The sequence below is a fragment of the Tachysurus vachellii genome, chromosome 1 (assembly GCF_030014155.1).
Source record: "Tachysurus vachellii isolate PV-2020 chromosome 1, HZAU_Pvac_v1, whole genome shotgun sequence".
Taxonomy (NCBI): domain Eukaryota; kingdom Metazoa; phylum Chordata; class Actinopteri; order Siluriformes; family Bagridae; genus Tachysurus; species Tachysurus vachellii.
In genome coordinates this window covers 9,334,379-9,361,234 of record NC_083460.1, presented here as the reverse complement: position 1 = coordinate 9,361,234, position 26,856 = coordinate 9,334,379, and the positions used below count along the sequence as shown (strand labels likewise).

General features: G+C 38.1%; 1 protein-coding gene across 2 annotated transcripts in view; it reads right to left on the bottom strand.

Moving 5' to 3' along the window:
- Positions 1 to 26,856, bottom strand: part of LOC132846650 (ephrin type-B receptor 1-B) — a 331,052-nt gene that overhangs the window by 88,442 nt on the left and 215,754 nt on the right. For both annotated transcript variants that reach the window (XM_060871347.1, XM_060871355.1), the window contains one exon: positions 23,307 to 23,642. In XM_060871347.1, the coding sequence (XP_060727330.1) occupies positions 23,307 to 23,642 (336 nt within the window). The remainder of the gene's footprint in view (positions 1 to 23,306; positions 23,643 to 26,856) is intronic.

Sequence of the window (26,856 nt, the reverse complement as noted above, 5' to 3'; positions counted from 1 at the left end):
CTTTATTAATCCCCAGGGGAAAATTTGGTTCATTACTGCATCTCCAAGTCAAAATAGAGACTTAATGCACCTCCTATATCTCATTAACATCATTTAACACCCTTATTTAAAAGCTAGGCTCTGTTACAGACTCTAGTATGAATACCTAGCTGGTGTTAAAAAAAAACATAAAGGGAGCTATGGTAAGATTCATTTCTGACAAAACTGATGTCTTGATATGGACTAACTGTGTGTGCTGCACTGGGAGCATGTGCCAGTATTAGTAGAGGAGCTATAGGGGATGTACTGTAGTAACCTAGTGCTTAAAGTGTTGGCCTAGCAATCGGATGGCAGTAAGTCTGAATGCCACTAACACTGCTGTGTCCCTGAGCAAGGTCCTTAACCCTCAATTGTTCAAGTGTATAAAGTGTAAGTCTCTCTGAATAAAGGCACCTGCCAAATGCTGTGAATATAAATATATTAACACTGAGTAATGGAGCAAAATACCACTTATTTACATGCACGTACGGGAGACATTAAAAAAGGATGGGAGGGTGTTATATTTCTCTCTTTCCCTTTTAGAAAGGGCATCTTACAGCTGTTAGGACCATCTGGCATATAGTTTTTATGGCGTATCCCAAACCAGTGGTGCAAGTTGCCACTTGGAAGTACTCATGAGCCCCATTAAGTGATTTTATACCATAGTACTGTTGCTGTATGTAAATCATTGGATTTAAACAACAACAACAAAATCAATCCAATTTGCTAAATGTTGGCTATACAGGTATTACACTTAATTGACGTTAAACAAAACGTCTGTGAATTCTTTAATATGTCCTTTATTTGGGAATTTAAACGAAGCCACGTAGAAGCCGCAGTTTTTTTATTTAGATCTGATCATAACCGCACTGCACATATGGTTGTATAATTGTGCAACCTACCTCAGATTTCCTCTTACAACTTGTACATTACTAATATAATTAGCAGGAGATGTGGGTGTTAGCAAAAGGTTCTCGTGACAATCTAGAGAAGGGTAAAAACAAAGTGAATGTTTATTTGCATAAACTGGCATAAGAGCAGGTTTCAGGTTTATACTGTACATTTGCCAGGTCATTCATAAATCTACAAATTGCAGATGGCATTTCTTTCTTTCCAAGCAGTTACTTTGAAAAGATCTGTGCGTCTTGTTTAATTGATTTCGTGCATGTTTTTGTGAATCACCAATATATTCGTGGATCTCTTTATGTTTTTTTTTTTTTTTGGAGCTCATGTTATTTATTTGCAAATGATGTAACAAAACCACAGCCATATACACCCCTAATAATGATCAGCCTGGCAGTAATTTGCTTTTCTTTTAGGAGATCTAAATTGGATTTTCTAATAGGCCTAATAAATGGAAACAGGCTTTGCTGAATAAGAGGCAGCAAAAATAATCGTTCGGCTAATAAATCCTAAAGCTTAATTATGCCTTGTCTATGGAAGATTGTTTGGCTTGTACTGAAAATTACAAGCAGCTATTCAGGGATAAAACATTACCATACAGGAGCTGCATCCCAAATCACGTACTTATCCACTATTCTCTGCCGTGTCGTAATATAAACAGTGTGAGTAGTGTTCAGACTGAACATTTCAACAACACAAAGTGCACTTCAGGTACCAAGATGATACATTTATTCATCCAAAAATAAAAATAAAAAATACAAGTGTAGAACATTAGAAACCTTGTGCACTCAGCACTTGCAGCTTTGACTGATGTAGTGGAAGAAGACATGGCTACCAGATATCCAAGATCACTCATGACCCTCTGGTGGACAAGACATCTTACAAGTGTCTTTTGATTTAGCCCATACCGTATGATTTCATTTTCAAAATTGTTATAATTAAGTGTATCCTGCTAAATCTAGAGGTGTTATTTTGCATGAGCTCTACCTTATTTGCTATTACTCACTCTCACTCGCTCATTTTCTACCGCTTATCCGAACTACCTCGGGTCACGGGGAGCCTGTGCCTCAGGCGTCATCGGGCATCAAGGTAGGAAACACCCTGGACGGAGTGCCAACCCATCGCAGGGCACACACACACTCTCATTCACTCACACAATCATACACACTACAGACAATTTTCCAGTGATGTCAATCAACCTACCATGCATGTCTTCGGACCGGGGGAGGAAACCGGAGTACCCGGAGGAAACCCCCGAGGCACGGGGAGAACATGCAAACTCCACACACAAGGCGGAGGCGGGAATCGAACCCCCAACCCTGGAGATGTGAGGCGAACGTGCTAACCACTAAGCCACCGTGCCCCCCTATTTGCTATTAAATTTTATTAAATAAATAAAAAAGGGGTTCTATGAGACAATTACAAACCTTTTCATACAGTAGACGGTAGAGAAAATAGCATAAGTGCATAGCGTGTAGTGACATGACATTTGGGACAATTGTTATTAATCTCACATTCACAATTCACCAGAATACTAATTACACACACCTGGACCCAATCACCTCCACAGCACATCACTGTTTAACGCACTGTGTTTGATATTGCCTGTTCAGGTTCATGCTGTTTGTTACAAGCTTGTCTTATTGAAAACAAAGATCATTGTGTAGCTGCACTTGCATGAGGTACTGTTTTAGAAGAAGTCAATAACCAAATACTTTTTTTTTTTTTTTTTTTGCTTATTCTTTATAAATGCACTTAACTAGCAAATGATCTTGGAATATGTTTGTTGTGTCAAAGGTGTGGTCTGAATGTGGAGAAGGGGTGTGCAATTTCATGAATTAGTGTACCCCTGCGTGTGTATATGTGATTAACGATACTCTGTTTATATGCCGCGAGTCTTTCCAAGCAGAGATTGCTCATGGTGCAAAGTGTGTTTAAATTTAGGTTAAATACCAGTTAAATTCAAAAATATGCACTCTCATATCATTCTCTCATCAATCAAAGTGTACAACTTGATTTTCAGTAGTGTACAGAGGTCAGCATGGGCACTCTGACTGGTCTTTGGCTATGCAGCCTCATGCACAGCAAACTGTGATGCACTGTGTGTTCTGACACCTTTCTATCATAGCCAGCATTAACGTTTTTTAGCAACAGTAGCTCTTTTATGGGATCATACCAATCAGCTAACCCTCACTCTTCATAAGCATCACTGAGACTTGGATGCTAATGACTTCGTATCCGGTTGTCCTTTGTTGGACGACTTTTTAGCAGGTACTAAACACTGCATCCTGGGAACACCCCATAAGACTTGCTGTTTTGGAGACATTCTGACCCGGTTGTCTAGCCAGATGGGTTGGAACCCGGGAAAATGGCTAAGCATAAGGATCAGTTTGAATTTGGCCATTGTCAAACATCAACCTCAAGAACTAACTCTTCATCTGCTACATAATGTATCCCACCCCTTGACATATGCCTATGGTGAAGAGATAATGTTATTCCTTTCACCTGTCAATGGTTCTAACATTATGTCTGATCAGTGTATGTCATCTACTGTACCACTTTTAATCTAGCCAGTTAGGTTTCCATGGTTTTTTGGCTTGGAATGATAAACACAGAAGCTATTAGCCATTTATCACTCTTGGAAGGGTCACATGATATTCTGTAATTTATGTCAAAGAGCCTCAAAAACATAGATATTCTGTGTGAATCAAATGTATGGTCTGTGTTCTTTGGTCATCAAATGCACAGAGTAATTAAAATAACTCGACCTCTACATATAATTACAGAGCTGTAAAATGGTTGTTCCTGGGTACTGTATAATTGCAGAGCTGTTGAATAAGGCTTTGCATTGCACGTGAATGAGGTTATTGATCTTTCCCTGAATAGAGCCGAAACCAAAAGGAAGTCTTCCTATTCTATGAACAGGATATGATGTTCCTAATTGTTCATTCCTATTGTGGAATCAAGACTCAAATTATATCTTCCAGTCTCTCTCTGCCCTTCCCTTTATTCTCTACTGATTGGAATGGTAGGAATTGATCAGAAGTGGATAGAGTGTGCTAATTGGTCACATGGGCTCACATGGCTTGGGGAATTAGCTGTCAATAGAATTGAGACACAGCACTTAACCAACCAAGTAAAAAAAAAAACTGATATCATCGGATAAAGTGGTTGGGAAAGACAGATACAAACAAAACTTATGAGATATATGAAAAATATATGAGCTGTGAAAGGCTGGGTTGCTATTCTGAAAAGTGTAGGCAGCTAAAAAAAAAAAAGGTTTGGTACAAACCTTTGGGTCTTCAGGAGGGAACAAAGTGTGTGTGAAAGCTTATTGAACCCCATTATTCAGAAAACACAACCCACACATCCGCACTGCCGAAGCATTTCACCATTTCACTTTCATTCCTCCCTCTATTCCTTTAACTTATTTAACTTCTCCCTTTTACATTTTGTTTTTCCATCTCTCTGTCCTTGTCTTTGTCCTTCTCCACTTTCTAGAATCAAATCTTCTGTCATTAATCACAGCATACTATAGAAATGTGACCCAAAAACAAGTGGTAATTCTTGTTCAAAATTCCTAATAGAATGATTATTAGGTTTGGTGAAAACTACAAACAAACAAACAAATCCCAACACCACAAAATTAACATTTAAAATATGATAAATACAAGAGTGTGTTTCTGCCAAGCCGCATGACTGGACATTAATTCAGCTGTTTTTCTATCAGCTTTATACTGACAGAGTCCCTACATACATTTTAATGAAGATCCAGGGATCCATGTGATTCAACAGAGAATATTTATATAACTTTAACGCAGCATGATAAATCACATTAGATACTGAAAGTGTGAAGTGTTTTTGTATTTCCTTAAAAAAATAAGATGTCTTTTCTAATTCTCATCAGAGAGAGAGAGAGAGAGAGAGAGAGAGAGAGAGAGAGAGAGAGAGGTGAGGAAGAAAGAAAGAATAGAGGGATGAGCAATTGAGGCATTTGCTCAAGAAAGGCATGAAGAAGTGATGGCATGGTAAAAGTTGAGCGTTACTATATTTTTTGAGAGAGAGAGAGAGAGAGAGAGAGAGAGAGAGAGAGAGAGAGAGAGAGAGAGAGAGAGAGAGGGATTTACTGATGTTTATTAATGTAAGTAAATGTTCTTTCATGGCTTTAAGTAATTCATATGATTAATATATACACCATTATATTGTGATTTCATGGTGATAATACAGTATAAAACAGATAAGGACAAGGATGAAAAGACATGGACACATTTATGAAACATTCATATACATAAACATTATGAAACACAGAATGTTTAAGTATACAAAATGTTTAAGTATACAAAATGTATATTATTCTTTATACCTCCCCAACATTAGGGATAAGGTTCTGTAATGGAAATGAAAGCATATACAGCTGACAAAACGTAATGTTCGTGCAGGTAACAATGCACAAAAGTGTTTATTTTAAATTTGTGTGTAGATTCATTTAAGATTTTTATTTCTATTACAGAGTAATAAAAGTATTTTGAAAAAGTATAAGTAAGTAAATTATATGTAAGTAAATTATTGTAATTATTACAATTTGTCATTTTCAGATTTTGCATGTATTAATCCAGTAAGTAAAGGGATATACAGGATATATATGTGTATAACTTAAAAACATATGATTCGAGCAGGAACAAGGAAAAGGGATGTGTAGAAAAACTAAATTGTTCATAATAAAATGCAGTTGAATAAAATAATTTGTTCCCCCTTATTGTGTAGTTTTAATTTATAAAAAGATAAAGGTTAAGGAAAATGTTGGACTCAATTAGATGCTTGAATATTTTTTAAACATGCCTTTGTTACTTTGAATCCATATTAATGCCTAATATCAGGAGTTCAAGAGTTTGTGGGTTTCCTCTGGGTACTCCAGTTTCCTCCACCAGTCCAAAGACATGAATTTTAGGCTTATTGGCTTTTCTAAATTGTCTCCAGTGTGTGAAGGTATGTTTGTGTTTGTTGTGTCCTACGATCAACTGGGAACCCTTCCAGAGTGACCCTCACCTTGTGTACCAAGTTCCCTGGGATATGATCCAGGTTCCCTGTGAACCTTTGTAGGATAATCATTACAGAAATTGGATGTATGGAAGCCTACTGTGTAAAAAAATAGAAACACAAATGTTCCACTTTTAAGCTAACGTCAGCAATGGTGTAGTACAAAGAAGTGGCTACTGGGAATAAAGCAGATATTATCAAATAAATTTGAATGGCGTTCCTTTCCCTTAAGTAGCGTTTGGAGGCATGAGATATGTAAAGGGTAATTCAGCACACTGCTGATCATTTAACAGACTTCAAGTGAGAGTCAGCAACATCCACAGAGTTCCTGAAGAAATGAAAGCAGCAGCTTGCAGCCATAAGACCAATCTATAAAGAACAATCTATAGGATACTTGGCAGAATGGTGCTTTTTATTTATTTTTTTATTTTTCCAGTTAGGAGGATATGAATCGTTTTAAAAAAGCCACAGGGAGGAAGCTTTGCCAGTTCTACACATTATGTGTGTTAACATCCACCATATTCTCCTAAATACACCATGCTTGAGTTGCAAAGGTCAGTTCTTCCTCAAAGCTATTTCATCTAACACACCTGAGTGCAATATCTCACACACACACACACACACACACACACACACACACACACACACACACACACACACACACACACAGTTTCTGGCATTTAGAACCTGACAGTCATACACCGTCAGTGATAATCATGGACCTTGTGTGTTTACAGTAGGTGTGTTACTGTGTGTGTGTGTGTGTGTGTGTGTGTGTGTGTGTGTGTGTGTGTTAGCCATTGAACCAGTCAGGTAGCAACAGCAGCAGCCTCAAGCATGTGACACTCTTCTCTGATCACTGCTCGACCTGCGCTGCTAAAAATAACTTCACATTTACCGCCATGGCTTCATCCTGATCTTTTATACATGCATATGTGATTTACTGAGTTTCCTGTTTCTGTTCTACACAGGATAAAGACCTAGAGCACAACCAGATGAAATCTGCTTAAGATAAAACAACATTACAGTTAATAATAATAATAATAATAAGAAGAAGAAGAAGAAGAAGAAGAAGAAGAAGAAGAAGAATACATATTCTGTGGCGCACAAACATAATATATAATAATATACAAACCATATATAACATAGCAATACACACACAATGACAATAACATACACACACATTTGAACTTTATTTGTCTTTTTAAAATTAAAAGCATGTCTGATGCAGACAGAAATGAGATTAGCAGTGTTATTTATCACAAGGAGTTCAAATGGGAAATTAGTTGGCATTTCAGTTAAAAGTCACCGCTTCAAACATTATTCGGCTTACTTATCAGCACCGAAACATATTAGTTTCTCTCTTTCAGTGTGTGTGAGTGTGTGTGTGTGTGTGTGTGTGTGTGTGTGTGTGTGTGTGTGTTCGTACAAGACACCTTTTAACTGCAACATTAAAGGAGCTGCTTGGAGACATAAATTCAGAAATATTCTCAGATTATAATTTTTTTTAACTGCAATTTTTATACCGCTTTAAACTCACTAAAAATACTAGCGTTGCCATTAGTTATTGGTTAATTATACAGACACTTTTATACTATACTATAGAATTTGGACTTCAGTACCAATGTTATCAATACTCTGATCCAGCTACACATGCATACATATAATTTATTACAATAACAAAAACAGCAACAACAATAACAACAACAACAACAACAACAACAATAATAATAATAATAATAATAATAATAATAATAATAATAATAATAATAATAATAGAAACTGCAGTATTTATTTATTTATTTGTTTGTTTATTTATTTATTTATTTATTTATTCCTGGACTGGACTTGTTTTGGTGACATAAGATGGAAGACTGATGATGGACTGCTGATCTGTTTTGACGTAATTTTCACAATCACACTGTCTTTGTTTTTCCTTTACAATCACTACAACCAATTTCTGGAGGCATTTCACTCTATGTGTGGCCATTTGGAGACACTTTCTTGTGCTAATGATCAACAAAAATATCTTTACTTTAAGAAAACATGCATTAATATATTAGCAAACAATAGTATCTAACCTTATTCTGGCATTTGCTTGCAAAAAGAAGGGGGAATAAGCAGCAGTAAATCAAGTCTGCTTAAAGATATCTAACACCTTGCTAGCTAAGTGTGATTTCCTCATGATTTGATCAGTTTGTTTGATAATTGCTTGCCAAAGTCACATGAACATAAACAGAGAAAAGATTTTTTTAAGGAGCAAGCAATATGCTCAGTGTTCTTCAGATTCTAAAATGGGAGAACCAGAAACAAAGCGTCACAAGGCATACAATCATGTCCAGCTTCTCTGATATATCCTGCAGTCTAGCTTTTACAGCCTCCTGTAAAAATTGAAACAAGGCCTTGTGCACTTTTAAGAGCACATTTTGTCCTCTAACCTGTCTGTAAAATATGACCAATTTTAAATGGTCTACTCTGAAAATATCCGGTCCCCGCAAAATATTATACTCACGACACATCTATACGTTCTACACCTAAACACATCTATCTTCCTGTTAATGGAAGATACTTTAATTTATAATTTAGATTAGATTAGATTAGATTCAACTTTATTGTCATTACACCTGTACAAGTACAAGGCAACGAAATGCAGTTTAGGTCTAACCAGAGTGCAATAGTAGCAAGTGAAGGATATACAATTTGTACAAGATTTAAATAAGTTAAGTAAGCGGTAATATGGAGTGATTTACAGTTGTGTGCATACTATGAACAAATATACAGATTTACAGAAGGATATATGCTGTAACAAAATATATGGTTATTACTGTAAACAGTAATTTACAGATATGTATGTTCTATGAATATAATATACAAATGAATAAATATGTACTATGAATATATTGTATAGATGAATATACTGTATATGTGCTATGAACTTAATATACAGATGTCTATTACTATAAACTAAAATTTAGAGAGGGTATGTGCTATAAACAAAATATATTGTTATTATGATAAACTGAAATATACAGGAAGATATGTACTATGATCATAATATAATATATTATGTTATTATGAACAGAAATTAGGTGGATTAGGAATTTATATCCTCAATCTATATATACGCTGTGTGCACAATTATTAGGCATGTGATTATTTTGACCATATCATCATTTTATCCATAATTTCCAACTCCAAGTTGTATAAACTTGAATGCTTATTGGATTTAATGCATATCAGGTGATGTGTATTTGTGTAACAAGGTAGGGTGTGGCCTAAGGAGATCAACACCCTATATCAAGGTGTGCATAATTATTAGACAGGTTTTTCTCCTCAGGAAAAACGAGCTCCACAGAGCTCCACTTCGACTCAGATGCCAGCAAGGTGGGGTACTGGTATGGGCGATGAGCTAGTTGGACCTTTTTGGGTTGAAAATGGACTCACAATCAACTCTCAGACCTACTGCCAATTTTTAGAAGACACTTTCTTCAAGCAGTGGTACAGGAAAAAGTCTGCATCTTTCAAGAAGACTTTGATTTTTATACAAGACAACGCTCCATCACATGCATCAAAGTACTCCACTGTGTGGCTGGCCAATAAAGGCCTTAAAGATGAAAAACTAATGACATGGCCCCCTTCTTCACCTGACGTAAACCCTATTGAGAACTTTTGGGCCCTTCTTAAGCAGGAAATTTACAGTGAAGGTAAACCGTACACCTCTCTGAACAGTGTCTGGGAGGCTGTGTGGTTGCAGCTGCACAAAAAGTTGATTCTGACCAGATCAAGAAACTGACTGACTCCGTGAATGGAAGGCTTGTGACTGTTATGGAAAAGAAGGGTGGCTATATTGTTCACTGACTTTTGTTTTTTTTTAAATTTCAGAAATGTTGATTTGTAAATTTTGAGTTTGTTTATTATTCACACTTTAACAGGTGAAAATAAACAAGTGAGACAGGAAAATCTTTGTTTTTCCTTTAGTTGCATACTAATTCTGCACACTCATAGTTGCCTAATAACGGTGTACATATAGATATTCTCTTAAGAAAGCCAAAACTTCACTTTTACTACTTAAATCAGGTTTGAGGGTTTGTTAACATTTTGGATTGACCAAGAGCACTGTAGTTGTACAATAACAAAACTAATCCTCAAAAATACAACTTGCCTAATAATTGTGCACACAGTGTATATCTTTTCACTTTGGTCACCTTATCTTTTCACTTTGGTCACCTTATCTTTTCACTTTGGTCAACTAATGCTCTGCTCTTTCCATAAGCGTCTCCTAAAAACCTCAGCATGTTCGTGAAAAATTTCCAGCTCGGCATATTTCCGAAGTCAATTCTGTATTACCACTTACTTTAAAAAAAAAAGCTGTGGCTCACTCGTAGTGAGTTACTGCCGGACTAAATTATAAATGATATAAGGCAGAATCCTTGACCCTTTGGCAACTTGCCCACTGAAAATGTTTTCCTTCATTATAGCTATATTCTCAAAAGTCAGTCAAAGCTAAGCAGGTACATTCAGTGCCTTGAAGACCTTGGATACCTTGGATGTTGCTACTCGTAAATACTGCCTTCAAGGCCTGATAGAAATATCGTAATTATGAGGTGAATCCACATGATTATGGCATCAGAATGGTGAATAACAAAGATGAACATGACGTTCACAGAAGACAGGACAATTTCGGTGATAATTATATGGACTGGACAGCTCTGAAGTCTGAACGTTTCTTTCACTAAGGCAAAATAAACTTCTTGTCATTGATGGTATAAAAAGAGGTAAATAAGACAAAACCTGGCTTTATTTACCACCTCAGAAGCTTTACACATACAATTCTGAAAAAAAAAATCCATTCATCAAGTTTCTTTGAAAATATGCTAGTAAGAATCAACAAGTAGTAATGTCAAACTATGGTACATCAAACTAATCACATGATTAGAACATCTAGACTAGAACATCAGGGAAATGTATCTTAAATGTAATAGTTGCCTTGCATTCTGAACTATTTAAGGATTCTTTATTAGGAGTCATAGTCAGCCTGGGTTAATTTGCCTTGTAATAGCTTCAGAAAAGACAATGTGACAGATAAACTTGTCAGGAAAAAAACAAAAAAACCAAAAAAAAAAAAACTGAAAAACTGCTGCAAGTTCTAAGTGGGGAAAAAAGAACCTAACAATTTTTATATACAGTATATATACACCAACTCTGAAAGCAGCTTCACTGGGCAGTTGAACATCCGAGCAATGGAAGACAGTGGCCTTCTTGGATGATATACTGATGTGTGTGTATTGCTAACCTGAGGAGGAGATGTCCCCAGGATGTACTATTGTGCCAGCTGCAGTTGTGTTCTGCATCATAAAGATTTCGGACCTTCAGTGAGAAGAGTCCAACCCTGTGAGGATCCTGAGGCACCAAGAGCTGTACCAGCTCCAGTTGGACACTCCTTAATAAAGATTTGGGCATTCAAAGAGGAGATGCTAACTACATGGTGGTCTTTGAAGACAACAACCTCCTAATCAATACACAATTGTCGTACTGTATCTGACTGTAGAAAGGACATTATTCATAATAACACTTTATGGTGTTTATAACAGTTTATAATCACACCCTACGGTGTCACCCAAATGAGGATGAGGTTCCCTTTTGAGTCCGGTTCCGCTCAAGGTTTCTTACTCTTCCATATAAGGGAGTTTTTCCTCGCCACAGTCGCCTCAGTCAACGTGTAATGACTGAGCACTGGAATCCATGTGTGGAACAATAAACAGATTTATTAAAGAAGCAGGCAAATAGATCCAAATCGCAAAGCAGAATCGTAGACAGGAAAGATAAGCAGGAAGGTCAATAAACACAGGTAAGCAGTCAGCGAGGCAAAAGTACAGACGAAGGAAAGGCAAACAGAGAATAACTCAAAAAATGTAAGCAATGGTCATAAACTGAGAACACGCAATGAGCACTTGAAAAACAAAGGCTTGGTATGCACCGAGTGACGTTACTTCGTGTGGTGCGTTTAGTGTACGTTGCTTAAATACCCAGAAGGAACCTGGAAGTTAGTACTCCGGAGAACGCCCCATGTGGAGTGGCTGGGGTTGTTCTAACACACTTATTAATCTTTGTATAATATGAGAACTTCTTGTACTGTATTTTTTATGTTCTGTAAAAGACAGTGTCTATTGTTAAGAGCGCTATACAAGTACTGTAAATTTTAATTGAATTGAACTGAATGTACTATGAGAAAAAGGCAAGCTGGTGAAGCTAGTGTGGTACTCTGGGCAATGTTCTGCTGGGAAACCTTGTGTGCTTGTATTCCTGTGGTTGTTAATTTGACTTGTATCACTGACCTAATCATTGTTACAGACCATGTATACAAATTCATGGCAAGAATATTCCCTAATGACACTGGATAATGCTGCAAAAATTTTTCAAGACATGAGACAGAGTTCAAGGTATTGACTCAGCCTCCAAATTGCCCAGATCTCAGTCTGAAACGCATATGTGTTATTTGCTGTACATACAAGTCTGATCCTTGGAGGCCCCTCCTCACAACATACAGAGCTTAAAGGATCAGCTGATGACGTCTTGGTGCTACACCTTTAGAGGTCTTATAGGGTTCATGCCTTAACAAATATCGCTCATCTTTGTGTGTGTGTGTGTGTGTGTGTGTGCGTGTGTGTGCGTGTGTGTGTGTGCGTGTGTGTGTTTTAAAGAGTCTCTTTTAAAGCAGCTAGAAGTGTGATCTATCTGAAAAGGTCTGGATGGTCATCTGATACTTCAGTCAAATTTACACATCTGCAGTGAATTCACAAAAAAAAAGGGCATTACATCGATTTAGAAAGTTGAGGCTATTCTCTGTCTGGCTAAAAGCAAGGTACAGGCAGCCGTGTCGATCTTATCAGACCTGCAGGGGACAGGATCGGCTGGCATGCTGGCGATTGTTTACAGTGGATATGGGATAAGTGGGAAACTAAAACCATTTGTCAGTGTGCCAACAACGGAGCTAAGATCCATGTAGGACCAGTGCATAATGCCATAATTAAATCTTGATTGAAATATTTATTTAAATGCCGTAACCTATCAATCCATATACACTAATGCACACACTGCCCTGTAGGACTAAAAGCTTGATGTCCACGCACACACACACACACACATCTTGCTGAGTTGTGGCAGGTATCCCCATCAGGATAGGGTAATTAGCGCCAGCTAGACGCACATAAATGCAGCAAGTGCAGCTTAAAAGCAGAAGGACTCATTAGCCACACCGTGCACTAACAATGGAGGCTAACGTTGCTCTTAAACATCTATCTGTCAAGAGCTCCATTTAGAGTGTGACACACAAACACCAAGCTGGCTGCCTGATAACAAGGACAATTCAGCCTTACACTTCCCCCTCTCCCTCCATCACTCTGCTCTAAAAGGGAGGTAGAAAGAGGAAAGAGAAAGTGAGGCATAAAGAGGGAGTGAAATTGAAGTAGAAGGGAGGCAGATGAGGAAATGGAGATGGATGGAGCATAGAGAGAGAGAGAGAGATACAAAGCTAATGCGAGGAAGAAGATGAAGGAGAAAAGTAAGGAGGATTAAAATCAATCAATCACATGACACTCATTTTAAATTTGTTATATGATTCTTCTTCTTCTTCTTCTTCTTCTTCTTCTTCTTCTTCTTCTTCCTCTTCTTCTTCTTTTTATTCTTCTTTTTAATATTTTATTATTATTAATTTGCGGTACTTTTTTATGGTGCTTTATATAAATATATAAATATATTTGACATTGACTTTGCATAAGAAGGAGTATATTGAGTGCAGCAACACACATACACACATACACACACACACACACACACACATATACAGACGGACAGGCAGCTACACAAACGATTAAATGCACAATAAAGTCAGTCAGAAGTACAGTTCAAACTTCTCTTAAGCTATAAACGTTTGGTGAGGCAACATGGAGACTTCAATTTAATATCCTTGAATATATATGTACAGGCCCTAATGTAACTGCAGCTTGTTGTTCATGCATACAGAAAAAAAGTCCATGTATTAATGCTAATCTCACAGTCAGGCATCTGTCTACACTACAAAAGACCTCAAGTCATAAATACAACTGCTAATGGATTTTCTAGCTCACTTAACATGAACAAAAAAAGTGATCACATTCCAGATTGCCACTAGATTGACATCCTGTAGATTAGCACATGGGCCTGAGAAACATGGGGTGGGGGTGTCAGAACTTTATGAAGCGAGAACTTTAACTGTAACACTCCATAAACACTATCAGAACAGACATGTGTGCAATCTTTAACAATTCCCATTGCCTCAAAGCATCTTTACATAAGTATAGAGAAAAGAAAGAGAGTTCAAATATAAATAAAATACATTTAAAGTTCAAAATTAAGTTTCTATACATTTCTATCCCTAATGAGCAAGCTGGAGGTGACGGTGGCAAGGAACATCTCCCTGAGAAGATATGAGGAAGAAACTTTGAGAGGAACCAGGCTCAGAAGGGAACTCATCTTCATTTGGGTGACACTGGACAGTAAATAGTGTAAATGTAAATAATGTCCTTTCTACAACAGTTTGTAGTTTGAACTAATGGGTCAACGCAAATTCCCAGTCCACCACAGACCCAAACCTGTTGAGTTCTTGATTGCTGATGAAGACCCGACCATGAAGCCGGCTGACGCAACAGTGGTTCAAGGAAGGCCTGACAGACTCCAGGTGGCTCCATCCATACCAATCACCTGAACCCTCAACCACTGTCAATTCAAATGTATTTACATAGCAATAGAGCCTGCCCAGGGGGCACGGTGGCTTAGTGGTTAGCACGTTTGCCTCACACCTCCAGGGTTGAGGGTTCGATTCCCACCTCTGCCTTGTGTGTGTGGAGTTTGCATGTTCTCCCCGTGCCTCGGGGGTTTCCTCCGGGTACTCCGGTTTCCTCCCCCGGTCCAAAGACATGCATGGTAGGTTGATTGGCATCTCTGGAAAATTGTCCGTAGTGTGTGATTGAGTGAGTGAATGAGAGTGTGTGCGCCCTGCGATGGGTTGGCACTCCATCCAGGGTGTATCCTGCCCAAGGTAGTTCGGATAAGCGGTAGAAAATGAGTGAATGAGTGAATGAGTAGAGCCTGCCCTAAAAATCACAATCAGCAAGCCAGTATCATAAACAAAATAATAATATAACATGTACGTCTTCGGGGCTTTTTACACCTGGTCACTTCATGCGTTTTCTGTGATCAGATAGCTATCCGATGGTAAAAAGTCCAGGTCTAAATGCCCTCCGAAACGTTTTCGAGACGGATATAAATCCGATCGTTCAAACCACTATAGGAGGTGGTCTGGGGTGCATTTCAGATGAAACTGGACAGGTGTAAATGAATGTGGTTGTTCAAGCCACATACGTCAGCTCCTCCCAAACAGAAGTACAGTACGTCACTCGCAAGTGATCTTTCACCCAGGTGTCTTGTTGGGTCTTAAAATGCACTGCTGCCGCCAGCGAAAATGCAGCAAACAGTAAATGCCGTTTTTTGTAGCATAACCGTCATAACAAACTTTTTCGTCTTCTTTTTGATTGCATTCTGAAAACCGCAGACACCAAAGTGTGTTCCATCTCAATTACCCCGGAAATGAGGTAAAATATATTTGCATTTTGGGCGGGAGCAGAAAGATTGGATTGATATCCGATTCGCCGAGACGCATTTATGTGACCTGATGTAAATGGAACAGTTTTAACAAATCAGATAGCTATCAGATCAGAGAAACCATGAAGTGACCAGGTGTAAAAAGGCCCTTTGAACAAGCCCAGGATCAATTATAAATATGGACTCAATTGTTTCAGTCTTGTGTATAAACAGCCTGAATCTTCAGCTATTTCTTTAAGTCTTTAAGGGATTCTGTAGAGCTAGTGAAGCTGAGCTCCTCACTCCACCATAAAAAAGTCACAGATGAACAGAATCCAGTTTTTCCATAAAGTAGTGCAGCAGACTACGTGATCTGTTTCAGCACTATATGATGTGTGTCCTATCTGCTCTCCTCTATAACAGCAGCTCTCCTATGTGTGCTTATGAGTGTTTCTTTGTTTTTTTATTAGCAAGACCAAATGCTGATGGCTAAATGTTCCAGTCAACTGAAAGTCAGTCAAGCTAGTCCAGTGCCACTGTAACAGCTATTTGACTAATTAGGTTCAATTTATTTGCCCCAAAACAAACATACACACACACATACACACGCACATACACCGCACACATACACACACATACACAAGAAATAATAGATAGATAGATAGATAGATAGATAGATAGATAGATAGATAGATAGATAGATAGATAGATAGATAGATAGATTGTTTTAGATTATTTTTATTATTTCAGAACCAAAACAGTGAATGACGTGATCCAGCAAATTAGTTTGTGCTCAAGACTGAAAACAGAAAATTTCCATTAACAGGAACACGCTGTGCTTCTACTGCCCATCTGCAGCAGTCCTATTAACAGTGGTACAATAATAAATGTTCAACATCATGTACTTCTCTATCCCACATCCCTGAGTCAGAATTCAAAATAAAAAAAATAATAATAATAATAAAAAAAAAAAAAACAGTAAATCCTCATTTAAATTTTCCACTTGGTCAGTGGTCTAGCACCAGCAGCAGCTGCTCCCCAGACAGAAGCTCAGCCGGGGTGTGATTTACACAAAGAACACCACTCTGTTATATCATGAAGACAAAGCAATAGAAAGAAAAAGAATCGCTCTCTGGAAATGTTCACTCTCCAAATATTCCCCATGGTTATTTTCCACTAGCAGTTAACTTCCAGTTAGCTGGAAATGTCAGAGCTATTCAGCTTCCACACAGACACACACTCACACTCACACACACACACACACACACACACACACACACACACACACATCCAGTACACAAACCCCTGAAGGCCTTGTCATCATGGGAGAGCGGGAGGAACAGAAAGGAACACTCTTCCCTGTTAATGCATGTGTGGTTACTGTGCTGAGATGAATGAGGATTGCTCAGTTTGTTTTACAGAACCTAAAACAGAGGAATATTGTGGAATTATTGGACTTGAACTGGGAACATTGTCTTCTATAGCCTCAGAAAACTCAGAAAACAGAAAGCTATGCTGCTTGGCTCCGATTGGCTAACCGCTAGGATATGAGAGCATGACTATTCATTCACCCAGCGCAATAAGTAGCCTAAGCTAGAAGAAATCTGTTTACAATCACCTTGAATTGCGGCAGAATGGCTTCTTCACAAGCCCGTTGACGTTCAGCCATCCTTGCTGTATAGGAAACTCACTGAGCTACACAAATTCTGGGGGCGCGGTCTCAAGTGGGAGAGCTCATGAATAGTAATGAGCGCAGTCACTCTGACGTCAGAGTGACCAGCTTTTCCAACTGACCTGATTTCTCCCCTTATTTCTTTTAAGTGGCTAGAACTGACCGGGGAGGTAGCAGTTCGTTTTCAAATTCCCGACACAACACAAACACATATGGACCTAACACATATCAAAAAATCCAAGTAAATGCGGTTTTGTGTGGAAGGGCACCTTTAACGTGTAGTTAGAAAGAAACAAGAACCCACAGCTCATTAAGGGGGGGATCTCTGTTTGTGTAAGTATGCAAACAGATAGTCAGAGTTTACACAGAGCAAGCGGAGAAAGAGAAACACAGAAAGAGATTAGCTATTCAAATCCATGTACACACGTCGCTATCGAAGGTGCTTATGCAAGTTGGTAATTCTTTGTAAGCTTTTGATAAATCTATAAAATTATGGCTAATTAGTAAGCCAGAGGCAAAGTTAGCAATTCTTTGATAACTTAAAAGTAAACATCATGTAATTTGTCATCATAAGCTGATAGTAAGTAAGACATGATAGATAGATAGATAGATAGATAGATAGATAGATAGATAGATAGATAGATAGATAGATAGATAGATAGATAGATAGATAGAGCAAATCCAAGAAAATCCCAACTAAGAATCAGAATCATAATAAAAAAAGGAGAAAAATCAGAGTTCAAGGACAAATATCAGAAAATCAAGACAAGCAAAGATAAAAAAAAAACAAAAAAAAAAAACAGAAACACAATCAATAAACCAAGGCTTGGTAATGTGGTGTCACACGGTACAGAGCAAATACTTCACAGTTTGTGTGCGTACTGAGAGTCCTTTTTGTGTGTGTGTGTGTGTATGTGGGAGTGGTTGATTGAACACTAGTGTTTTCAATCAATAGCATGGTGATTGGAAGTGTCAGTGTTCTGGGTAAAGTGTGGCTCGAAGGCTGAAGTGAATGCTGGGAGTTGAAGTCCGATATGGCAACGGACATGACAAATAATTATTGGAATAAATGTCACTCTTCATTTTAATGCTCTGAGGTGTACTACACAACCTTTCTACAGTAATTAACAATAGCCTGAGAACTTATTAACAATATTTTCCGAAGCACTCACTGAACAATGTTTATAAGATTTAAATATATTCGATAACAATTCCCAGGATATTATTAATTACAAACGTTGTGCGGTAAACTGCATAACATTAATATGAATAAGAGCTTTTTCATGCATTAATCAAGTTTACAATAATTCTTATGGCTTACAAAGAATTAGAAGCATAGCTAATGATAATAGAATAATAAGCTCAGGGTTTTAAACAGGGTGTGAGGGGAAATGCAGTAAACAGTTACAGCATTCTTTTACAAATTGCTGTAGATGTCAGGGGCATGTGAGTGTTGTGTGAGATTGTACAATGCAATGGACTGGAATCATTTCCAGGGTGTACCCTGCCTTGTACTCCGAGTCTCCTGGGATAGGCTCCATGCTCTTCTGGACCCAGAAGAATAAGTGGATGGAAGGTATAGATGTCCCATGGAACAAAGCAACCCGTCCCTCTATATATAGTATCTGTCCATTTTCCAAGTCTATCCTAGGCGACTTAGATACACAATCCAAAATGACACCCAGGATGGAGTGTCAACCTGTCACAAGGTACACACACTCAGACACATTTACTGCAGACAGGTTCCAGCTGCCAATCAGCCAACAGCACGTGTCTATGAACTGGGAAGGAAACTGGAGTAGCTGGAAGAAACCCCTGAAGCACTAGGAGAACATGCAACCTCTGCATCTTGAATCAAAGCCACGATTATAGAGCTGCGAGGCAAGTATGAGAACCACGAAGACACAACAACCGTGTCGCCACACCAAGCATAACCTAGCCTCACGATAATAAATAAATAAATAAATAAATAATTCACAATCAGTTTATTTTACAGCACCTTTTATTCAATGGATATCAATGTTCTGTTGCACTGCATATCAAACTTACACTTTCATGCCACATTTTAACATTCTGTATTTAAATTCAATCAACGTGTGTAATAAATAATTATCTCTTTTTTTTTTTTTTATTTATTTTTTTTTTTGTTAAGCACAGCCTGTGTAACCTTTTACTTTTCACACCCGGTATCTCGTGCAATAATGTCTTACGTCCACTCATCTCTATAAACAAAAATCAATCCTGCAAGACACTGGGTATTATGGAAATGTGGAAAAGTTTAAAACTGAAAATTCTGAGACTTTTATTACTTATTACTAGGGATGAGCGAGTACAGCATTATCTGTATCTGTATCCGTATCTGTTAACCATATGAATTATCTGTATCTGTATCCGTACTCTGAGTGGGTGGGGCCTAACCCAGAAGTAGGCGGGGCTTGTCTTGAAATGGGCGGGGATTTAACCGGTAATAATTAATTTGTAATATTTATAACACTAGCTTACTACCTTTATGTTTTTATGAAATACAGCAAAAACGTGTCAGACACTCAGTGTCTGGTTACTGGTTAGAGACAGCTGAAGGTTTAAAAAAGAAAAAAATCTCCGACAGGCAGAGACGCAATGTGAGTCGCATTCTACCAAGCAAGCACCACGTCTGAACGAACACACGTTTACCAGAACTCTACTGGTTAGTAAGTACGTATTATTAACGTTACAACCCGAAGTAAAAAGCTGAAGAAACCCTAAACGTTAACGGAAAAGACCCGCGAACCCGACTGAGGGAGAGACAGAGAGCTGTTCTCTGTGTGACTGTGAATGAGCAGAGCGAGACACAGCAACACAATACATCTGTATGTGTGTAGGGGAGGGGCGCTGTGACTAGCCTATCACTGTAGGGGAGGGGCGCTGTGACTAGCCTATCACTGTAGGGGAGGGGCCCTGTGACTAGACTACCACTCGTTTAAGCCGAGTATCCGGCTCATCTCTACTTATTACTAATATTGTGTTTTCGTACTGCGTGATCATGTGAATCGCAGGTCTGAGGAGAACAGCAAGAGTTTCTTGAGACAGATTTTATGCATGAAGTGGGCGGTGCTCAAAACAACCTAACATATATAGGGGTTAGCTAGGTTAAAATATACTGGTGGACTGCATCTCATACATTTCTGATTTAAATAAAAGTTTCATACTGAATGTTGCTATACAGTCTATGCTTGTGGCAGAACATTGATATTCAACTTATAGAAGGTGCCGCAAATGAGGTTTTGGTCTAATGAGACACATCTAGATTTAGCAGAATACTCTGCATTACTATGAGCTAATTTATAAGATGTTTGTAAGATGTCTTGTCCAATGGATTGTTGTCAGCCATTTTGAAAACTTTTTCTGATCCAGTGTCAGAAACAGCAGCTACATACAGTAATAAAAGCTGTGAGTGTTGAGTGCATAAAGTTTCCAAAATTCCACTCTTTGTTTATTTTTTATGATTTTTTTTTAGTTGCATAAGTGTATCATATTGGTACTTGTGAATTTCTTGTTGGAACTTAGTCTGACGCACTATATGCACTATTTATACTACAAAATGCCCATGAACAGTGCATAAGTATGTGATTTGTGATGCACCGCTTGTCTAATATGAACGAAATGAAGCATACTTTGGTGTTATTTTACATTAGCCCGATCAGAGCATTCTCCGTTTACCTTGACATGAATCCTGATATAAGCATAGGCCCAAACATTCGTGTGAGCAGAGTCTGATGAAGTCTGATGAAGTGATATCTGCTCTTTTGTGTATTCCTGAGCCATAATTCATCACAGCGTTAAAACATACTGCTCCAACATAAATCGTGTGAAGGATGGAAAGTCGGTGTGCTTCGATGAACGTACAACCAAAAGTACTTTTCTGCAAAGTGGATCAAATCAGCATTTTAGAAGTGTAAATAAAAGAAGGAACTACAAAGTGCTAGCTGAACCACACATCATAAACAAACCATGACTTCACGGTTTAGGACCGAACCTTTCTTGTTTACAAAGATATGAGGAAATGTGCACAGCAAATCGTCCACGAACTTCGGTTTCATCTCCAAGACACATTTTTTTTTGAAAGTATGTCTGACCTTATTTTGAAGTTTGTCATTTACCCTCGAGGGAAAGTTAAATATATATATATATATATATATATATATACCCTGCAGCTCTTTTATCCCAGATTAAAGGAGTGAAGTTTCTGGATGTGAGCCTACAATCAGTGACATTCAGAGAAAGGACGGTAGGAGTCGAGAAGACAGAAGACTGGAGGACTGAAGACGGGAGGACAGGAGACAAGAGCAGGGAGTATGTTCCTGAATATTTAGAGCTGCATATTTAAGCTTGGGAGACGGAGAGAATGGTGGAGGAATGACATCTCACTGCTGAGACTGTCACATTGTGATAAATGTATGTGCATTATTTTTAAGACACTTATTACAAAAGCCAGACTTTTGAACTGTTGAAACTTTATTTGCACAAAAGTGACACGCAATCAGACAGCGAACCGCACTCGACCATTCATGACCAGTCGTCTGTTGTAACGCTTGTGAGATGCATCTGCAATAGATTCCTTCATAGACACACACTGTCACGAAAGCAAGTCATCTGGGACAAATGACCTGAATAGAAAATATACAATGGGAGTATTTCTGAAATACTGAAAGAGTGTGCACTCCTGATGCAACCGGATCACACTTAAAAAAAGAAAATAATCCGACAGGTGCTTTGGTGATGCTTTCAAAAACCTCTAAATTCACCACACAATATTATTTTTGTGGCTTGTCATCATTATTATTATTGAGCAAACTATGCAATCTCAACAAATTACAGGTGGTCTGTGTGTGTGTGTGTGTGTGGAAATGGGTGAAAATTTAATTAAAATCAAAGAGCAATCATCTAGTGTTAATGCAAACCCTTATTTGAAATTGCATTAACACTAGATGCTCTCATATAATCACATAATGGAAAGAATCTAAGTTTAAGAATTACTGTTCCACCTCACAGTAGATAAAACCCTGAATTGAATGAAATATATACATCGCACTCCCATTCATGACATATTCCCGCCTGGTGCCCCAGTTTTACTATGATAGGTTCCAGCTCCATTACGACACTGATCATGATAAAGTAGGTGAATGCATAAAAACACCTGAAAACTTTCAGAAAGTTTGGGACACTTACAGAATTGAGTCACTCACTCACTCATTTCTACCGCTTATCCGAACTACCTCGGGTCACAGGGAGCCTGTGCCTATCTCAGGCGTCATCGGGCATCAAGGCAGGATACACCCTGGATGGAGTGCCAACCCATCACAGGACACACACACTCTCATTCACTCACGCAATCACACACTATGGACATTTTTCCCGAGATGCCAATCAACCTACCATGCATGTCTTTGGACCGGGGGAGGACCGGAGTACCTGGAGGAAACCCCCGAGGCACGGGGAGAACATGCAAACTCCACACACACAAGGCGGCGGCGGGAATCGAACCCCCAACCCTGGAGGTGTGAGGTGAACATGCTAACCACTAAGCCACCGTGACCCTCCAGAATTAAGTGTTTAAGTATTTTAAAAAAGTAATAAAAATTTATTTCTATCTCTCTCTCTCTCTCTCTCTCTCTCTCTCTCTCTCTCTCTATCTCTGGATATATATATAAAATATTATACATTAAAGTTTAAAGAGGACTTGAACCAGAACTCAATCGTTGTGGAGCATGTCTTAATATTTAATCCTTAGAAAATTTTATTGATTTTTCTATCTATAAACTGTTTGATTTATTCTAAATTCCATTCCGTATATCTGTATGGTCAGAAGGTTTATTTTCTACAACAGCAGCTGTGGCAGAAATGCTAGAAAACAGTCACCTATTGTACGCTGGTGTTGATATTTTACTGTACGCTATAACAGCATCCTGTGTCATGTTTTATGCCAGATGAACGTAAAACCTAATTATAATACATGAAAAAAAATGAAAATTTGTTCCTATGATTACTGGTTACAAATGATACGATTGTGTGCACTTACCAGCCTGATTGGTGGTGATGTCAACAGAGACGTGCTGCGCCGGATACGGGCTTTTGTTGGTCACCCCGTTGACTGCCTGGATCTCGAACGTGTACAGTGTGTGTGCCCACAGGTTGCTGATGAACACCCGAGTATCAGTGAGGCCCAGCTGTCTCGGTGTGAACTCCACGCTGTCATCGCAGTGTGAGCATGCGCGCCGCTCTGCAGTGCACTTCTTACACACGATGTTGTACACGACGTCTTGACGGCCTCCGGTCTCCCTAGGCGAATGCCATTCCAGGATTACCGACGTCTCGTTTACAACAGACATGACGTTCCGGGGGCTAGAAGGGACACCTAAAGAAACAAGTAGGAAGAAGAAAAATGTTCTGGAATGAGCAATCCAGTGCGATTGTGATGACTTACAGCATTAAAGCCTGGCGAGAAGAAGAAAAAAGAAAAAGAAAAAAAAAAAAGACGGGGACGATTTATCATGCTTAAAACGTCTGAAGATTACATATTAAAAAGGGATTATGTTCCCTGAACTCAATTAAGTTTTGGATGTGATAAGCCGAAGAAAGCGCTTTTACCTCTTTTGCCTCTTTTACCTCTTGATTTCGGGAATTAAACCCTTAATAGTGTGATATTGTATCAAAAGCCTGGAGTGATGTACAACTTCAGAGGCTGTCTGTATGCGACTGATAATATAATTACAAACCATATATCAGTAGAATAATGGCACCTTAGTTTAAACATACTTTTCATAGTCGTTTTGAATACTGAGTATACACGCTGAGGGTCAAAAGCTGAGATACGCTGCAGATATAGAAAACTACGAAGTTGGACCATTTGAATGGCTCTAATGTATGCAGTAGAGTAGCTCTACATGCATAATAGTGGCAATTCATGAAGCTGGATTGGCTTTTAGTGCTTCAGAGAAAGCTCTTCAGAAGAATAATTCACGGAGTCTGAGTTTAATGCGAATTCAAACACATTCGATCTTCTTCAACGATCACAGACAAAAGCAGACTCTGAGAGAAATCTGTGTCCAAGCAACACTGCTGACTGGAGCCACAATATATACAATATCTGTCTACATGACATTTTCTCCCACACTTTACAATTCTTTCAGCAATTTGCATAAAGAAATTAAGTTAAAAGGTTTAAGGTTACACGGGCAGGGTTAGACTTCATACCTCATCTTACTGCTTTGTATGCATGAAATATAAGAAAATATATCTGCATTGTCTGCGCAGTTTTACAATGGATTAAACCACAGTGTGATTGAAATGTGTTCTAGACGTGTCTTTGGACATGACAGCTTTTGTTTGAACCCCTCCATTTTTCAAATGATCAAAAATACAACAGTGTGACAGACTTTTCAACAAATAAAAGCTGTAGATTTGAGCCCTGGGTTTTAACTATGAAGAGTTCTTGTTATTGATAACAAGGTTAAACCAACATGAAAACCAGACGTCGATCTTCTGTGTCATTAAATGTGTGTTTGGTTTTTATGCTGATCACTATAAAACATCTTCAATGCTCGGGTTACCTTTGCTTACCTCTATGACTACGAGTGTGATCTGGACAACTGACAAAATTCATAAATAAACATTGAAAACCCCTACTGAGCATCTACCACTACAAACTAAAAACACACCCCGGAAACAAATTGCTCCCAGTTCACTGTGTAATTTCCTCAAAAACCACTCCTGATCCCGAACCTGAAAATTCCCCTTATGAGCCGATGATGGCTCTGGGTATGTTTTTGTAAGTTTTATAGGTCATGCACAGAGAACAAAGTAGCTGTCAGACCCTCTGCAGGCTATAAGCTGAGCGTAATTCACACTCTGGCTGGTTCAGTGTCCAAACACTTGAGACGAGCGGCAGCTACTGTGGTGAGACAGCATTCTGATGAGATGGAAGCACAGTGGAGACATCTTAGTGCATTTAGCTAACCGATAAAATGAAAGAGGTAGGGAGGGAGCTATGTGGAGCTGAGGAAAGAAGAGAGAAGCAAAAGAATGTGCACCGTGGATGCATTTAAATAGATATTTGACTCAGCCTTTGTACTGGTTTGACAGTAAAGCACTAAAGAAAACAATGATCGGGACAATGGGAATAAACGATAGCACCTTTCTTGTAAATTGTGGAACACACAGAATCGTTCTACTGAAATGGACACGTTTCTCCCAGTTAACAGATAACAAGATCTATAGGTGCAAACACTGTTACCACTTATAGAACTGTCTATAACAGTTCATGTTTATAACACTTTTATTGACCAAGTTCATATAAAAAGTTACCAGTTCATCATTTGAGGTTTAGCTAATAAAAAATGTATGAAAAAATTTCTAAATTTAAATAGTAATTTAAAAAAAATCTTTGACATATATATATATATATATATATATATATATATATATATATATATATATATATATATATATATATATATACACACACACACATACTTGTATACTCAGATGATGCTGTCATGTTTAACAAAAATGAAATTTGTACCCGTTTTGTTGTGCCAATGTTCAGCATTAAATTTCTTTGTCACGTCCCACTCTATAGCGGTGGGTAACAGCTCTTATGAAAGTAGTCTTTAAGGGTTTGTAGTTTTTCATAAGTACTTTTGTTTTTACTCTTTCCTTTTCTACTAGGAGCAACATATTCATAGAACATTTTATTCACAGAAATGTCTAGATCTACATAGTATACTGTGATGTCAATGCCTTTTCTGCTCTCTGAGATGCCCAAAACATCACACACTGAAAGCCAACAATGTCTCAATTTTGTTTATTCCGTACATTTACAGTGAGATGAATTAAATACAAAAACTATAAGACTTAAATGACTTGAGTGGTGATGACTAAAGAATGACAAGGAGGGATATACAATAAGTGACTTAAGTACCCATGACATTTAGACAACAAAGTGATTCATATGCTCGTGGTCATGCGACACGGTCCAAGCATGCACTGAGCATGTGATATAGATTACGGATGCTGTAATTCACGGTGATATGCATATTAAAGTAATTAAAGTAATAAGAAAAAATAATTAAGCTTATTTCTATCCATATATGAAGTCAAATAAAACTAGCCATCTAATTAAGCATGGCACTGGAAAGGCTGTGATGAGTCAGTTCCTCTTTCCTCAGCATCTAATGCTGTGCAAACACTTTATTAGAGCCAGCACTAAGTGACCGATAAGTCTGCAACGTGCCATATACTCCCCGGCGTGCCATCATCTGGCCTAACTATGACACTTCCTGCTTTTCCAAAAAAAAAAAAAAGAAAAAAAAAAAAGTTTCTGTCATCAAGGAAGAACCACTAGCACATTTTGCCTTAGAAATGCAGACACTTTTCTTGGGAAAAAAAAAATTATAATAATGTTTCTGTGCATGATGTGCTTAGTGTCTCTGATTTCCTGGGAAAAGTCGATAGATTTTGTTTTCCACTCTGTTTTCATGCCAAACCATTTTCATTTTTTTTCAACTGACATGATTCACATCTAATTCTCCTCTTCTGTAGATTTTTTTGCTTTTCAGTGGGTTGTTATG